Raw genomic sequence first — 16453 nt, 5'->3', positions numbered from 1 at the left:
CATCCGGCGCTGGAGCAGAGAGTGGAGGGCACTGAAGATCGGTGTGGGGGGGGTGGGGGGCAGAGAGAGGAAGATCAGAGAGGGAGACATCGGGGGCTGAGAGGGACTTCGGAGAAAGAGTCATCGGGGGGAGAGGGGGACATCGATCCAGGGTAGGTTTATTTTTTTAATGTTTTTTGTATTTAATTTATTTTGTTTATTTTTGCCTGATCTGGCCCTTCACCCCTGGTTTTACCAGGCGTGAATCGGAAGTCGTGGGAAAGCTGCCCAGGTAAGTTTAAAATCATTTTTTAACTACTACGTCAGAAATAAAGTACCTTAAGTACCTCATTAGGTACGTTTGGTTCTTTAACTATCATCCCACCGGCTTGGGATCTCCACATTTGGGACGTGCGCGCACACACAGGCTCGTCTGTGGGAAACCCGCAAGTTGGCGGGTTGGGGCCGGCTTCCTCATCCCTCGGGATTTTCCCGATTTTTGCAGCCCCCCCCCGGCCCCCCCCCAGCCCCCAACGCACCCGCAATTTCCTTTGAAAATCGGGGTCGTTGTGTCACATTCCTTTAAGTGCTATTTTCACCAAGGCATTTATTTGCAATGGGTTGATACCTCTTTTAAAATGACAGAGGAATTTGATACAAAGCGCAGTAATTTTGCACAGTGTCATTTTCAGACTTAAAGGTATTGCATTATTTAATTGCAGTTTAAAAACTTAGAGTATAGTCAAAGTCCCGTGAAATTATATGATTGTAACCGTTATATGATTGAAACTGCTGTAAACGTGTCAGAAAAGAAAAATGTTAGGGGTAATTTCTGAGCCTGCACTGTCTAGGATGAGTCTTGCCTGCCAGGAGAGAGAATTACCCTCGTCCTGTTTTTGAAACTGAAATATAAAATGAAAGAATAGACAGAACTTTTTTTTACAGTTTTAAACCCTTGTTTGTGGTTCTGTGGAGGTATATTGTGGTTCAGATGTCAGTTGGAGATGGCCTTAAGGCAGCTCAGTATGTTCTATCAGAACACAATGGGAAATAATGCAGGCATATTGTGAAAGCACTGAGCAAAGAAAGCACTGAACAGGAAAAGAGTCATGAGATGAGGTTACAAAATGGTGTAGTGATATGCTGGTTCAGAGTACTAATTCCTTTTTTCATTTTTTTTTCAGATTACAGTAATAAATTGAACTCAGAAAACAAACATCCAATAAATTATGAATGTTGAACAAGATGACATTGCATCCACAGCAGATGATGATAGGTCCAAAGTTTAACAGGGCCATACTCGACCCCTTATTTGTGTTGCTGTTGGCTCTACAACTTCTCGTGGTGGCCGGTTTGGTCAGAGCTCAGACCTGCCCTTCTGTGTGCTCCTGTAGCAATCAGTTTAGCAAAGTGATTTGTACACGCCGGAACTTGAGGGAAGTGCCAGATAGCATCTCCATCAACACGCGCTACCTGAACCTGCAAGAAAACGGGATCCAAGTCATCAAAGCTGACAGCTTCAAGCATTTAAGGCACCTAGAGATTCTACAGTTAAGTAAGAACCACATCCGACAGATTGAGGTTGGGGCCTTCAATGGCCTGACAAATCTCAACACCCTGGAGCTGTTTGACAACCGCCTTTCCACCATCCCTAGTGGAGCTTTTGAGTACCTATCCAAACTGAAGGAACTGTGGTTGAGGAATAATCCAATTGAAAGCATACCATCGTACGCTTTCAATCGAGTTCCTTCTCTTAGGAGATTAGATTTAGGTGAACTAAAAAGACTTGAACGCATCTCTGACAGAGCCTTTGAAGGTCTGTCAAATTTAAGATATTTGAATCTCGGGATGTGTAATCTTCAGGAAATCCCTAACCTCACACCTCTGATAAAATTAGAGGAACTGGAACTATCGGGGAATCGTCTTTCACTAATCCGACCGGGGTCCTTTCAGGGTTTGACTAACCTGCAGAAACTGTGGATGATGCATGCTCAGATCCAGGTGATTGAAAGGAACGCCTTTGATGACCTTCAGTCACTAATAGAGCTTAACTTGGCGCACAATAACCTGACTTTGCTGCCTCATGACCTCTTCACACCTCTTCACCATCTTGAGCGGGTCCACTTGCATCACAACCCATGGAGCTGCAATTGTGACATCCTGTGGCTCAGCTGGTGGCTGAAAGAGATTGTGCCCTCCAACACGACATGTTGTGCTCGTTGTCACACGCCCCCTAGTTTAAAAGGGAGTTATATTGGAGAACTGGACCAGAACAAATTCAACTGCTATGCTCCAGTTATTGTAGAGGCTCCTACAGACCTCAATCTGACTGAGGGAATGGCTGCAGAATTAAAATGTCGAGCATCAACCTCCATGACCTCAGTGAGTTGGATTACTCCAAATGGCACAATAATGACTCATGGAGCATACAAGGTTCGGATTTCCGTGCTTAACGATGGCACGTTAAATTTTACAAATGTGACCGCCCAGGACACGGGGCTGTATACGTGTTTGGTGAGTAATTCTGCAGGGAATACGACAGCATCAGCTACACTAAATGTGACTGCTACAGAAAACAGCACCTTCACTTATTTCACAACTGTCACAGTGGAGACTATGGAACCATCTGTACAGGTACACACGACGGATGACAAATTGAGACCTACACCTTTCAGTGACTGGGATATCACCTTTGTGACAACCTCCTTGACTCCTCGGAGCACAAAGTCAACGGAGAAAACAGTCACAGTCGCTATTACTGATGCAGGAGGAAATCTCATGCCTGGCCTGGATGAGGTGATGAAAACCACCAAGATCATTATTGGTTGCTTTGTAGCCATCACACTGATGGCAGCAGTGATGTTAATCATTTTTTACAAAATGCGCAAGCAGCACCACCACCAGAATCACCATGCTCCCACCAGGACCATCGAGATCATCAATGTAGATGATGACATCGCAGGAAGTACTGCCGTGGAGAGTCACCTGACCATGCCCGCTATAGAGCATGAGCATATGAACCACTATAACTCTTATAAAGCTCCGTTCAACCACACCACCACAGTAAACACGATAAACTCACTACACAGCTCTGTGCATGAACCATTATTGATGCGAGTGAACTCTAAGGACAATGTACAAGAGACACAAATATGAGTGGGGGAAAAAACACACAAATTTACAAATGACAAACAGGACAAAGCTGATTCTACTGTTTAAAAGAAGTGTCTTTAAAGAGGTTTATTTATTAAAAAATAATTCTATTGTGATCTAAAACAGAGACAATTATGTGTATTCTAAACACTGATTTGACATACAATGCTGCGCCCATTAATTTAGTCATCACCATGTTTTTCATAGGAGATTTTGATTCTCTAAGGGGCTGTTCAGATATTTTGTAAGGATTATGTTTCACATGGGGTTTTTATGGTGAATTCTAGTGGTGAAATTCAGTCTGTTTTGTCTCTTTCTGTTATTTCATGAGCTCTTACAACTGGTAATGACAGGGAATGCAGTATTAGAGGTAGATTTATATTAAATCTTTTATTTTCCATGTATCATCTTGTTCTATATTTACAAACAGAATCATTCTGTGAAGATTGCTTTACTTGTAAAAAAAAACAAAAAAATCCACATACCCATGATCTTTTAAACAATTCTAGATCCAGAATTTGTAGTTCAAATACTAAATAAGATTATAAATAAACTATTGTTGGTTTTCAGTACCTTCAAATATCTAAATTAATGATTCTGAAGTCAGAGTTCGACAGTGAATTTGCAGTATTGTGTAACATATTAACCTAACTCTGAGGGAACCAGCAGTTTGGATTTGGGTAGCTCAAATCTAATTTAATCAATAGGATAGCTGGATTATCTTTTTCATTTTGTCAGGTTGACATGCCACAAGGTTATGGAGGCATGGCAACTGACCATTCTAGTAATAACAGATGCTTTGGACAAAAATGGTGTGAGGATGATTATAATTTCCTCTTAATACCTATCTAATGCTTAATCTTGGGTACTCAACACAACTTTGCTGTCAGGTTCTCTGAGGGAGCTCTCAGCAGATCAAACAGGACCCATATGAAGATGGCAAAAATACATTAACTTCAAATTAAAGGTTATTTCGTTGAAGATTTGAAGTCAGTTGGCTAAACTGGTCATGCTGCCACGTCCAGATGAGAAGATTGTACATGTAACCTCTCTATCAAGGGGTTAGGGTCATACCTAATGCTGCAGCTATCCATACGTACTGTTAAGAAGCAGCACACTATTTGAAATGCTGAGTTTAGCTTGCAATCTTAACCCTTCTATCTATCCTGATGGACTGCAAAAGTCACTGTGAGTACTATGTTAGCCCATTTTCCTGCATTATATTTTCCGAAGAAAATCTCTGAAGACTTTTTTTAACAGGTTTTATTGGGCAGTCTTAGTTAATTATCAGCAATGTCATGGGAACAACATCACCTCCAAGTTCTCTTCCAAGTCATATGTCATTCTGACTTGGACATATATTGCATTTCTTCATCGTTGTTGGGTCAATATCCTGGAATTCCCTACCTAACAGCATCATGGGAGCACTATCACCACAAGGTCTGTAGTGTTGAAGAAGGTGGTCCACCACCATCTCAGGACAACTAGGGATGGACAATGAACATGGCCTTGCCAGCAATGCCCACATCCTGTGAACAAATAATAAAAAAAAAAGCAATTAATATAATTTCATTGATGGCAACATGAATAATAATGACCCCCATACTTCATAGAGGCATGGCAGATTATAAATTGAACCAGTTGTAGTTTGTGTTAAAAATATAATTTAAGGACAATGTGCTATCTTGCCCACTTGATAGCACATAAGATATCCAATTTTCTATTTTTGCCAATTTTCATAGTTGAGGTAAACATAATATATGGACTGAAATAATGTGTTACAGACATTCAGACCTAAGAATTTGTCTCTCACCAGCCTTTCATTGGAAGAACAGGAAAGTCATTATAATGTAAAAGGATAATAGTTGTTCCAAAGAATAGTCATGTAGTCAGAGTACCTCAGAATCTCTAAATTACATCAACAACAAGAGAGACTTTTGCCCTTTTAAAGGGACTAAAAGCAGTTTCCTTGGTAAGTGGAAGAAAGGCCTGAATGAAGATGATTTTGATTCTGTTGTTTTCAGTAAAAAGAAAGTCTGATGCCCTTAATGTAATAAAATTACAGCCTTGCCTCTGAAGGATGTAGTTACATGTACATTTACTGTGACTAACTTTGCATTAATGTTTAGAGCTCCCTTTTAAAGGATTCATGATGGGATGCATTCAGCTTCTGAGAAATATTCCATTAAGAAACTTTACAAAACATTTACAAATCACTTGGGTATTGTAACTAATTAGGCTCCATGCACAGTACATCAATTGTATTTCTTTTGGTGGCAGTGCCCCCATGTGCATCCTGATGTTTCCATTATCTCAGTGAGTTTTGATATGGAGGGGTATGGAACCATTTGGCCTCTGATTTCATTCTTCTTGCATAGCTCCAACTTGTGCCAAAGCTCCAAAAGATTAGAGAGTGCTAGTTAAGGTAATTTTGAACAGATATTTTAAACTAAATCACATTGATTTTTTTTTTTGTTTTGCAGGCAGGTCTCATGAATGTTGTTTGGTATTTGATTTCATTAGTTAAACAAGTCAGGGAACTTGTTTGGCTACTCTGAGAACCAGGGCACATTGCAGGTCAGACTTGAAGAACTTGGGGCAGGCAAGGGTCAGTGTTATGTACATTAAGGTACAGTAGGTGCATGTAGTTTGAATTGAAAGGGAGCAAGCTCAAGGTCAGTTATAGAGGAAACACAAGTCCTTGTGAAGTCCCTTTAGAGAAATAAGAGAAGGATAATAATACTAATTAAAGCTGAAAGTTTGGATTTACATCCCCTGAAATCTGATGCTCCCATCCCCATAAAATTTACTGATGACACAGAACTGCCAAGAAGATAGATAGTATAGAATTCTGACTGCTTTTCTTTCATGGAAATAAATCTTTTCAGATGCAATTGAAAGTAGATGGATCAGGTACTCAAATATGTACAATTTTAACATTCAAGTGAAGAGGGAAACACTAAGAAAAGAAAGAGACCAGAAGAACTGTGTGTTCCTCCATATTTGTCCAGTGACATCTGCTCAAGCAACATATTGTCAGTATTTGATACAATTTACATTACTGAGGCATGTGAAACCCAGTGCAAAAATGTAACCAAACAACTTCTCCACAGAGACAGTGCCCTTCAAGAATTATATCTTTATAAATTGCAGTGGCTTATTGAAAGGCATAGGTGATAGACACAAACTAAACAATGGGATCTTATGGGATCAGAATCCAGAATGCATAAATTTAATCATATAGAAACAAAAACAGCTGAATGAAGGGCTAAAGAGTGTGCTTTGGAACACTAATTGAATAAAAGTGGTAACAGTAACAAGTACGTTTATAAGGTGTTAAAACGCACCATTGTGGTTTGTCTTAAAAGCTCTGAACATTTTACTGGAAGGGGTATTGGCAAAGATGACATCTGGTGTGCATAATAAAAGAACTGATTTCTACTGTGTTTTTAAAAAAATATGTTCCCATGATCATGATTATCTTGTTATGGGTGTGCTAGTTAATGAAATTTGGATGTTCTTATCTATTATAAATAAGCTTTTCTATATTGTCAGCAATTTTGTATAGCCAAGTTCAGACCAAGTGTGACTCTCTGCTGATCAGTAAGTCAGAGTGTAGCTCAGTGTCAGTCTCACCAGCTCAATGGTGAAAACACTCAAGAAATCTCAGTGAATTCCCTGAACAACAGTGACCTTACTTGGCACTATCAGAAAGTTTGCCAGAAAATTACCATCTCTTCTGTGTGACTGAACTGTACAATCATGGCCATGAATTTTCTTTAGTGTTTTGAGAGAGTTCAGTGTTTAACTTAGACTTCTCCCGTTTACCACGGCACAGATTTCCCTGAATAAAGCACTTAATTGATGCCGAAAGTTTAAAGTTATCAAACCTCTCCTGTTCTTGCAAGGAAAAAAAATACTGATGTTTGATGATGCTTTAATAATTACAACTCTCTGCTCCACCGAGGAATCCCAGCCCAATTATGGAGGTCATTTTGCTGTGTCTATGCGGTAGCGTTTTGATAAGTTGAGCCAAGCTAGATTTGAGCCTTGAACAAGATTTGATCAATTTTATTTAGAGAGCTGGTTCCAATATTCAATGAAAACAATGAGGCCACGGAACAATAACTACATATTGAAAGAAAGTGTTTGGATTGCCAATGATAGGATAACTGCATAATACGGAAATGGATGTGTGTTTCAGGAGTTTGCTCTGAAGTCCCACAAACAAAAGAAAATACAGGTAAGCCTCCTCAGTGGAAAAATAAAAGAAAATCTGCAGTTACTAGAAGACGTCTTCTGTGTTCCAATGGAACCTTCATGAACTAGTAAGGTTAGTTAAATTTACAATTTCTTTCAACATATAATGCTCATAGGAATTTAAGATATGAGTGGTCAGTTGAAAGTGCTAATGGAAGATTTGTCCATGGCCAGCCCTGCTCTCAGAATTCCTACCCTCCAAAAGGAGAGTAAAAAAGGTCTATTAAAAAGTGAGAGAAGACTGATTATCGCTTCCGAGAGACTTTTTTGTCATTAATGATGAACTCATTCAGTATTTTACAGCTAAAACCAAATGAGAAGGTATTTTATCTAGAGCTAGTTGCCTGGAATTTCTTGCCTGTTCTTTCTGATCTGTTGCTAGCTACATCTTTGCTAAGTTTTCTTTGTGTCAGTACAGTAGTCTTTACATATATCTTTAATTACTACTTTCCTCAGGAATTGCAATAGGGGTGCTACTGGAGTTTAACCAGCTGCAAAGCACTGATGAGCATCTATGATAAAATTAGGTATTTTTATCTTGTTTTGGTTTGATAACTGTTCTTTAAAATCCAGTTAGAGTGCATAAGCTGTTTAAAAACACACTGCAGTTCAGATTCAGTGTCAATACATGTTCTGCACTGCTACTCCACAGTAATATGCCTTACCTTTATATTTTAGTCATGCAACTTTTTCTAGTCCTATAAGTAGTTGAGACCATGCTCATTCTTAGAATAGTATATTTTTCACACATTGCATATTTGGTGGTTGGCATCCCTCACCAAAAATCCACTTATATTTTTTCCATAACGCAGATTGGAAAATTGTATAAGTACCAATGCTGACACCAACAGGGAATCCCATTCTGCATTCTTTGTGGCAAAAACCCAGCATTTCCAGATCCCAAAAAATTTCCCGCCATCTCTACCGCCCTCCCAGCTGTTTACGCAGGGAGAGCAGCCCAGGCCCCAAGGAAATTCGGGGCCATTAACTCTAATGCTACCCATCAGGGGATGTGCTTGAGAGGTAAGGGCCTAGAAAATGGATCACATCCGAATTAGGCACAATCCTTACGTAGCGAATGCTGCACACAGCTAACGAGGCTGTCGGCAGGACGACGGCAAGTTGGTCTGCCGGCCTCATTAGGATAGTGCCGACAAGCTGCAGGTGCCAATCGCGGCTGCAAAGGCAGCCCCGTGGTTATGGGGGTGGGGGGGGGGGTAGAGGGTGGACAGCAAGGTCTGCCGGCTCAGAAGCCGGCCGAGAGCCTCAGGAGAGGGGGAGGGGGGGTGGCAGGATAGGCAATCATGAGGGAGGTGAGCGGTGGCCAACAGTTCTAATATTGGGAGCTTGTCTTGGCTCCACAATAAGGTAAGTAAAAAACATGAAACTTACCATTCGGGTGGCAGCCTCCAACCGCCCCTTTAAGGATTGCTGGTTTGGCTGCTGTGTGCCTGAAAAACTGACCGCAACAAGAACAGTGCATATAGCACTCAGTAGCAAACCAACTTCACAAAGTGGCCTGAAACGGGCGTTAGGCCCCCGATTTGCATACACAATAGGCCTAACGCCAGTTTCAGACGGGCACCCTGGACGCCTACTGACCATCCTGATCCAATATGGCGGGCAGCACACTTCTGGCACATGTGTCAACATCAACACCTTTGACCCAAAATGGTATAAGGGAACTGAGCTAGCTGCTCAAGTTTAGCCGAGTTTCAGTTCAGTCTGACAACCAATTTCCATGCAATGAGCAAGAATTTCACATCAGACATTATAGTAGAATGTTTATGAAAGTAGGTTTCGCCCAAAAGCCTTGCAGCTATTCAGACTATGTAAGAAATATATACAAAAGGGGATAAGTTAACATCTTTGATTTTATCTTTGTTGCATCCTAAATATTTGTATCATCAGTAACTTGCTGCATCAGTGATTAATAGTTTTAGCTTTAATTTCAGAATAGACAGGAGAACATGCTGAGCATTCCATGTCATCTGCAGTGTAATATGCTGCGGTTAAAGAACAATTTTTAGTCACGGGACATGCTATAACATTCACGGAATGCATGAAGGTGCAGATTCCTATGCTGTCCTGGTCGGCATCCCACCTTGTACCCTCCATAAACTTGAGCTCATCGAAACCTCTGCTGCCCGTATCCTAACTCACACCAAGTCCCATTCGCCCATTACCCCTGTGCTTGCTGACCTACATTGGCTCCCTGTCCAGCAATGCCCCTCCCTATCTCTGTAACCTCCTCCAGCCCTGCAACCCACCAAGATCTCTGCTCTTCTCCAATTCTTGCCTCTTGCGCATCCCTGATTTTAATCGCTCAATCATTGGTGGCTATGCCTTCAGCTGCCTAGGCCCTAAGCTCTGGAATCTCCTCCCAAGACCTCTCCGCCTCTCTACCTCTCCTCCTTTAAGACGCTCCTTAAAACCTACCCCTTTGACCAAGCTTTTAGTCTCCTGTCCTAATATCTTCTTATGCGTTTCGATGTCAAATTTTGTTAACGCTCCTGTGAAGCCCCTTTAGGACGTTTTACTATGTTAAAAGATGCTAAATAGAATGCAAGTTGTTGTTGATTTTGGTTAATAGGTGATGTTGACAGAAACTGTAACCCTGATTTTAATCATGCCCACCCGGCAGGAATGGGGTATGCTTAAATTTGTGGCCAGTAACTGTCTGCTCCGTTCCTGCCCGCCACCATATTGACTATTGGGATTAGGAAGGCCTCATTAATATGGAAATGTCAGGGTCCAATAACGTCAATCAGACCCCAATGTGATTTCAACTGGGGATCACGACTATGACGCCCAGCGCCGGACTTGTCAGGATCCATGGCCAGAACAGGCCCAGGTAAGTGATTTTTAAAACTTTTTAAAAGGTTTCTTTGTGGGCCAGGAGGAGCAGGAGTACTCCTCCCGGCCCCACAAGGAAACCTTGGACCTCCCGAGCCCCAGACTTCACCTCCATTCCCTAGCCCTGATTGGATATGCTCAGCACATTCAACCAGATGACTACCTTAGTACCAGGGACCAGTCCCTCAGTCCTACTCCCGTCCAGCGGCTTGGGGCGGATGTCCCATTTCTGTCATTAAAATGAGGTTCTGGAGTTAAAATGGCCTGGACTACACACTGGCGCTACCATGGCCGCTTCCCTCCTGCATGCCACATTCCCACCCCCAGTATAAACTCAGGGCTTGTGTTTCTGCCATGAATACAACTTGAAAGTGTTGGAAGAAAGCCTGCATTTTAATTGTCTCATCTCTCCATCTGCCAGTCAGTACACAGAAGAATCAGTGGGAGACTAGAAGACGTAACAGTCAATAATTATATTCTCATGTCAGTTGATTCACCTGTTTGAATTTGGTGGGTTGATGGTTTGGAAATACGTGTTCCCAGTACTGCTCCTTCATTGTTGGATAAATCCCATATTGAGGGACAGTGCAGCAAACAAACCGTTCCAAACTGCTGGGCCCAGCATACTTAACCAGAGAAATCCAGTGACTAAGAATATAATTCCTTTCAGTTTTGCAACTAAGATCATTGCCAAAGGAATGAAGGGGGAGATTAGGAGAATTGTTTTTTACATCGAGGGTTGTTGAGGATTTGGAATGCTCTACCAGAAACAATGGTGGAAGCAGAGTCCATAATAGGGGGAGTGGGTAACTATATGAAAAAGAAAGAGAAGGGAAATTAAAGAAAGATTTGAGAGGAAAGGGCAGGAGAATGGGAATAAGTGGATAGCTCTTTGAGAGCTGGCACAGGCACGATGGGCCAAATGGCCTCCTACTGCGCGGTAAAACTCTATGATTCTAGCTATGCATTAGGCAAATATTACCTGCCAACAAATGCTCTGAATCCGCCCTAAAGTGAGGAAAAATGACATCATTCAGATTGGTGGTGGAGTTCTTTCCCACCCCGCAAACCCCTCTCAATCACGAAGGGTGCAAGGCCTCATTAGTAAATCAAAATTTCCTCACTTGTCATTGTCATTCTCTGCAAAAACTGTGCATTCTACAGTTGGAGCGACAAACCTTTTATTATTTGAACCCATTAAGTGACATGTTAGCTGCTTGAGTTGCAATTAAGTATCATTATTGCATGAAGGGCTTGTACTTTTTGTTACCACAAATAAAATGACATTCTCGGGAAGCACAGATTCCAAAAGCCACCTGTTTTGTGAGCAGTTTGCTAATTATGTGAAAAATAAATGAATGTTCCATTGCCCAGTACTAACATGCACAAAACTAATTTAAAAATGAATGAAAAAAATTAACTCCTGAAAAATAATTATGGATAAAATTGATTCATTTTCGAGTCTTTTTTTAGAACTAGAAAAGACCAGATCTTATAAATCATTTTTTTTTAAAATGAAAAGGGAACAGTCATTGAAAGGAAAGTTTCCCCTGCCTCCGTAGAATTGTCATCATCGCTCATGCTTTTTTGCCAGCAAAGTTGCCCCCTTCCCAAAAAATAGCTCTAGTGTCATTGATCTGCACAATCCGCAGGTGAATTGAGATCTGAAGCTGACACATACACTCACAACACATATACCCACACCACATGCGCCTCAGAGGAGTGGAAAATTTCACCAGCTTTAAACACATGCTGAACCTTATTAAAATCATAATGTGGCAAAGGTTGTATAACTCAGACCTGGACCCAGATGCACAGAAATAAATCGACCAAGCTGGAAGTCCCCTTGAGTACCATCACACGTGCAAGCATGACACAAGACTGACTTGTATGCCGAAGGTGATCTTCCAGATTCATGACATTGTGATTATCTGACATTCGTAGCAGAGATTTTCACTTGACAGATGGGTTGTTTGCGCTAGTCAAAGAATATATAGAGAAAGATCAGTAAAATATGCTCGGTAGTGAAGTGCATCCTTGTACCATTACAGAAAGCTTTACTTTGCAGGAACGATTAAAGATAGGCGTTGTGATGAAGAAAAGAAAAGTGACTAAAATGAAGACAAGTGATTTGGCAAGTAAAATGTTTGGAAAAAACACATTTCATTTAAAACCTTCTACTTTATCGTCGAATTACAGCTCAATAAGTCCCAAAGATTACCAGCAGACAATTTTATTCGCATTTAGCGATCATTTATGTTTGCTGACATTCCGAATACATGAGGATTGGCACAATCTTCAGAAAAATTGAAAGCCCTACCCAATAAAGAGATTCCTCATGAAAATTCATCCTTTCCAAGATTCTAAGGAGAACTGAATCTGACCAGTACACATCCCCTTGCACTTAAAAGGAGAATGGAAGAGAATTGGGAAAGGTGAGAGAACAAAAAGATTCTGAATTAGGGGAGCACATCTGCATTTGTTGAGGCCGAAATCTACCCTTCCTGTCAAATTGAACAGATACTACTTAGCAAGGGCCACAATACTGAATGGAAACAACATTTCTCACCATTCCTTATTTCGTGCAGCCTTCATCGGGCTGGGTTTTCATTGGAAGTAGTTATTCTCAAAAGAGAAAGAGTGAGGTCACAAAGCAACAACTCCAAAAATAGGAGCAACGATAGCAGGACAACTGAGGGAGGCCTGAATTGGAGTAAAGGAGAGTAGACTGAGAGTGGACCAATGTGGCATCTGGTTTTGAACTGTTGTGAATAGAATATTCATCCAAAGTAGGATAGACTGGTTGGACCAGGGGACATAAGTTTAATGTAGCAAAACCTAAGATTAAGAACTTCTTTATATAAAGGGTGGTAAATGTCCAGAATAATTTGCTAAAATACAGTTGATGCTAGATTGAGAGAGATAAAGTATTTAAGGAATGCGGGGAGTGGGGCCAAATGGTCTTTTATCATGCTGTACTTTCCTTATGTTTTTATGTAAGCCATGTGAACAAAACGACATTTCCCAGAACCTTTTGTGCCGACTTGACCAATAAAATGTACTGTAGATCTCCAACTTCAAAGAGGATCAGGAAGTAACAGATGTGTTAGGTGAATTCTTCATATGAAGACTGTAGACAAATTACAGGGCCAGTTATTTAGAGTTCAGTGAATATTATGAAAAACTTGAAGACTGAGATATTACAAGGTACTTACACCACATGGCATACACCCTAGGATACTCAAGGACATGTGTGAGGAAATCAGCACGCTCTAGTTAATATTATTAGGAGTTCAATCAGTTCTGGAGCTTTTTCAGAATACTGGAAAGTAGAAATTGTCTTCCTGATATACAAAATAAAAGGAAGAAGAAATTAACCAGTTAATCTATTAAATGTGTGCAAACTTCTATGAAGGTTCATCTGAAGAGCATAATTTCAAAATGCCATTGAGGCAAAGGTCAATTGAAAATTTCAAAACTGAGATTGTTAAATTTTTGTTAGGCAAGGATATCCAGGATCACGGAAGGCGGGTAGATAGAGTTAAGATACAGATCAGCCATGGTCTAATCAAATGGCGGAACATGCTTGAGGGGCTGAATGGCCTACTCCTGTTCCTATGTTCCAAGAGACAAGGGTGTCCTCGTACATGAGACACAAAAAGTCAACATACAGGTGCAGCAGGTAATCCGGAAGGCAAATTGGCCTTTATTTCTAGGGGGAGGGAATATAAAAGCAGGGAAGTCATGTTATAACTGTACAGGGTACTATTGAGACCACACCTGGAGTACCGCGTACAGTTCTGGTGCCCTTATTTAAGGAAGGACATACTTGCATTGAAGGCAGTTCAGAGAAGGTTCACTAGATTGATTCCGGTTATGGGAAGGGTTGTCTTATGAGGAAAGATTGAACAGGTTGGGTCTATACTCATGGGAGTTTAGAAGAATGAGAGGAGATCTTAATGAAACATACAAGATTCTGAGAGGACTCGAAAGGGTAGATGCTGAGAGGATGTTACCCCTCATGGGGGAATCTAAAACTAGGGGGCATAGTCTCAGAATAAGGGGTCGCCCGTTTAAGACGGAAATGAGGAGGAATTTCTTCTCCCAGAGGGTCATGAATCTTTGGAATTCTTCACCCCAAAAAGCAGTAGAGGCTGAGTCATTGAATACATCCAAGGCTGAGTTAGACAAATTTTTGATCAGCAAGGGAGTCAAAGGATATGTGGAAAGGGCGGGAAAGTGGAGTGAAGGTAAAAATCAGATCAGTCATGATCTCATTAAATAGTGGAGCAGGCTCGAAGGGCTGAATGGCCTACTCCTGCTCCTATCTCTTATGGTCTTATGGTCTAAGCAGTTAGCATGAACCTAGAAACAGGTCATGCCTCACTCATCAGTGGGAATTCTTTGGGGGAAGTAACTAAGTTAGCAGGTGATTGCTATTCAGTTGATATCATTTGCTTAGATTGATAAAAGTCGCAAAAGCGCTAGCTCCAGGAGCATAACCAATGGATCGTTACTTGGTCCCTACTTTTCTCACTATTTGTAAATGATAGAGAAAAGAATGCTTCTTGTGTGAGAAATTATTTAATGAGGTCAAGAGAGTAAGGGCTAATTTCATGAGGCTTAGCTTCTGATCTGCGGTGGCTAAATTTAAATTGTGAAATTTGGATGAAAGATCTATTCCCGGGCGAATGGGGCTGTGGAGGCGAACCCATGCTGTACTTTTCAGCTAAGACTATCTGGAAGTTTCTTCCACACGTTGATCACTCTGTGTGAAGAAGAATTTCCTGATGTCAGTCCTAAAATTACCTTTTACTAGTTTGAACCTGTGTCCCCTAGTTCCACTTTCACAGTTTAATTTAAAGTAATATTTCGAGTAATCTGGGTTAACTTTCTCAGTTTCCTTAATAATCTTATATACCTCGAAATGATCACCTCTCAGGTGCCTCCTTTCCAGCTGAAAAGTTCAAATCTATCCAGTCTTTCCTCATAACTGAGATCCCGATACATGTGGGGATCAGCCTCCTGGCACTTCCCCGCACTACCTCCAGTGCTTCACTCTCTCTCTTGTTTCTTGCCGATCAGAACTGGACTCAGTATTCAAGGTGTGTTCTGACCAGAGCACTATAAAGTTTGATCATTACCTCCTCTGACTTATATTCTACTGTTTTGGCTGTGCAGTTCAGCATCCTATTAACTTTGTTCGTTGCTCTGCATTGGTTGAACTTACTGAGCATTAAGTCTATTATGATTTTACTAGTCTTGCAAATTCAGGGCTGTAAAGTAAAGATATCATTCAACTACCAGCCCACTGAGGGAGGATTACTGCAGCTAAAAGTCTTACACAGACAGAAAATGCTTTAGTTCAATTGTTTGGCCTTGAGAATACGGAGGGGGGTGATGGAAGTCAATTTGGGGATATCCACCCTGAAGCTGCTAAGTCTCTTTCCTTCAATGTAATGTTGTCTATCACACTTGAATAAATGTGAAGCTTAGTCCATAATAATACCTGTAATTACTTGCTTTATGTACTGTATTATCTGTTTGCTAATACCTGAACAAAAGCAATACTTTTGACTGAGAAATAAAACCTCTTTGATAGCGTACTTATACATACCCTTTCTCTTTTCACAGATTAATTTGAACTGACTGGAGTGCAGAGGACTATTGCACCAGAATCCACGCAGACAATCCAGCACAAGTGTCTCAAGCACCAGTGCAGATACAGACACCTGCATCTCAAAATCTTTAGCACACTCTGAGCACGGATGATGCATCAGTTCCAGTGACAGTTAAATGTATTGCATGGTGGGGTTCACCTGCGCCATCTGGCGAGTCCCGAATTGCCTGTGCTGCCCCTTCGACCAGACCACTGTATCCCCCCTCCAAAGACCCCATGAGAACCTCCCAAAACGCCCTCACTATGACTTACTGCTTGCTGGCACACTTTCCTCAGTACAGATAGGCAGCCTCTGGCTGCCCAAATGTCCTCTCCCTCCAGCTGCCGCTTTCCACTCGTTTTGGGTGGGCAGCTGACAAGTGGCATGTAGATGCAGCCTGGGATTAAAATACTCCAGGCCTCAAACTTGAGCTAGTGAATGCGTTACCCACTCGCCCACCAACTCAGGTTAAAATCGACGCCCGATGTTTCCCTATGTGATTAAACACAGTCTCACAGGATATGGTACCTTTTTTAAATTCAAGA

At 41.2% G+C, this 16453-nt stretch overlaps 1 protein-coding gene across 10 annotated transcripts in view; it reads left to right on the top strand.

Moving 5' to 3' along the window:
- Nucleotides 1–12371, top strand: part of LOC137327994 (leucine-rich repeat-containing protein 4C-like) — a 542247-nt gene extending 529876 nt beyond the window's left edge. For 8 of the 10 annotated variants that reach the window (XM_067994036.1, XM_067994039.1, XM_067994037.1 and 5 more), the window contains one exon: nt 1164–3674. In XM_067994036.1, the coding sequence (XP_067850137.1) occupies nt 1213–3135 (1923 nt within the window). In that variant the 5' untranslated portion in view covers nt 1164–1212 and the 3' untranslated portion in view covers nt 3136–3674. Of the gene's footprint in view, nt 1–1163; nt 3676–7336; nt 7466–12316 lie in introns of those variants that run through there. The other 2 variants (XR_010964588.1, XM_067994040.1) reach the window with 2 other exon arrangements.
- The last annotated feature ends 4082 nt before the right edge of the window (nt 12372–16453 follow it).

Source organism: Heptranchias perlo, chromosome 12, assembly GCF_035084215.1.
Source record: "Heptranchias perlo isolate sHepPer1 chromosome 12, sHepPer1.hap1, whole genome shotgun sequence".
Taxonomy (NCBI): Eukaryota; Metazoa; Chordata; class Chondrichthyes; order Hexanchiformes; family Hexanchidae; genus Heptranchias; species Heptranchias perlo.
This window is presented reverse-complemented; position numbering and strand designations above follow the sequence as displayed.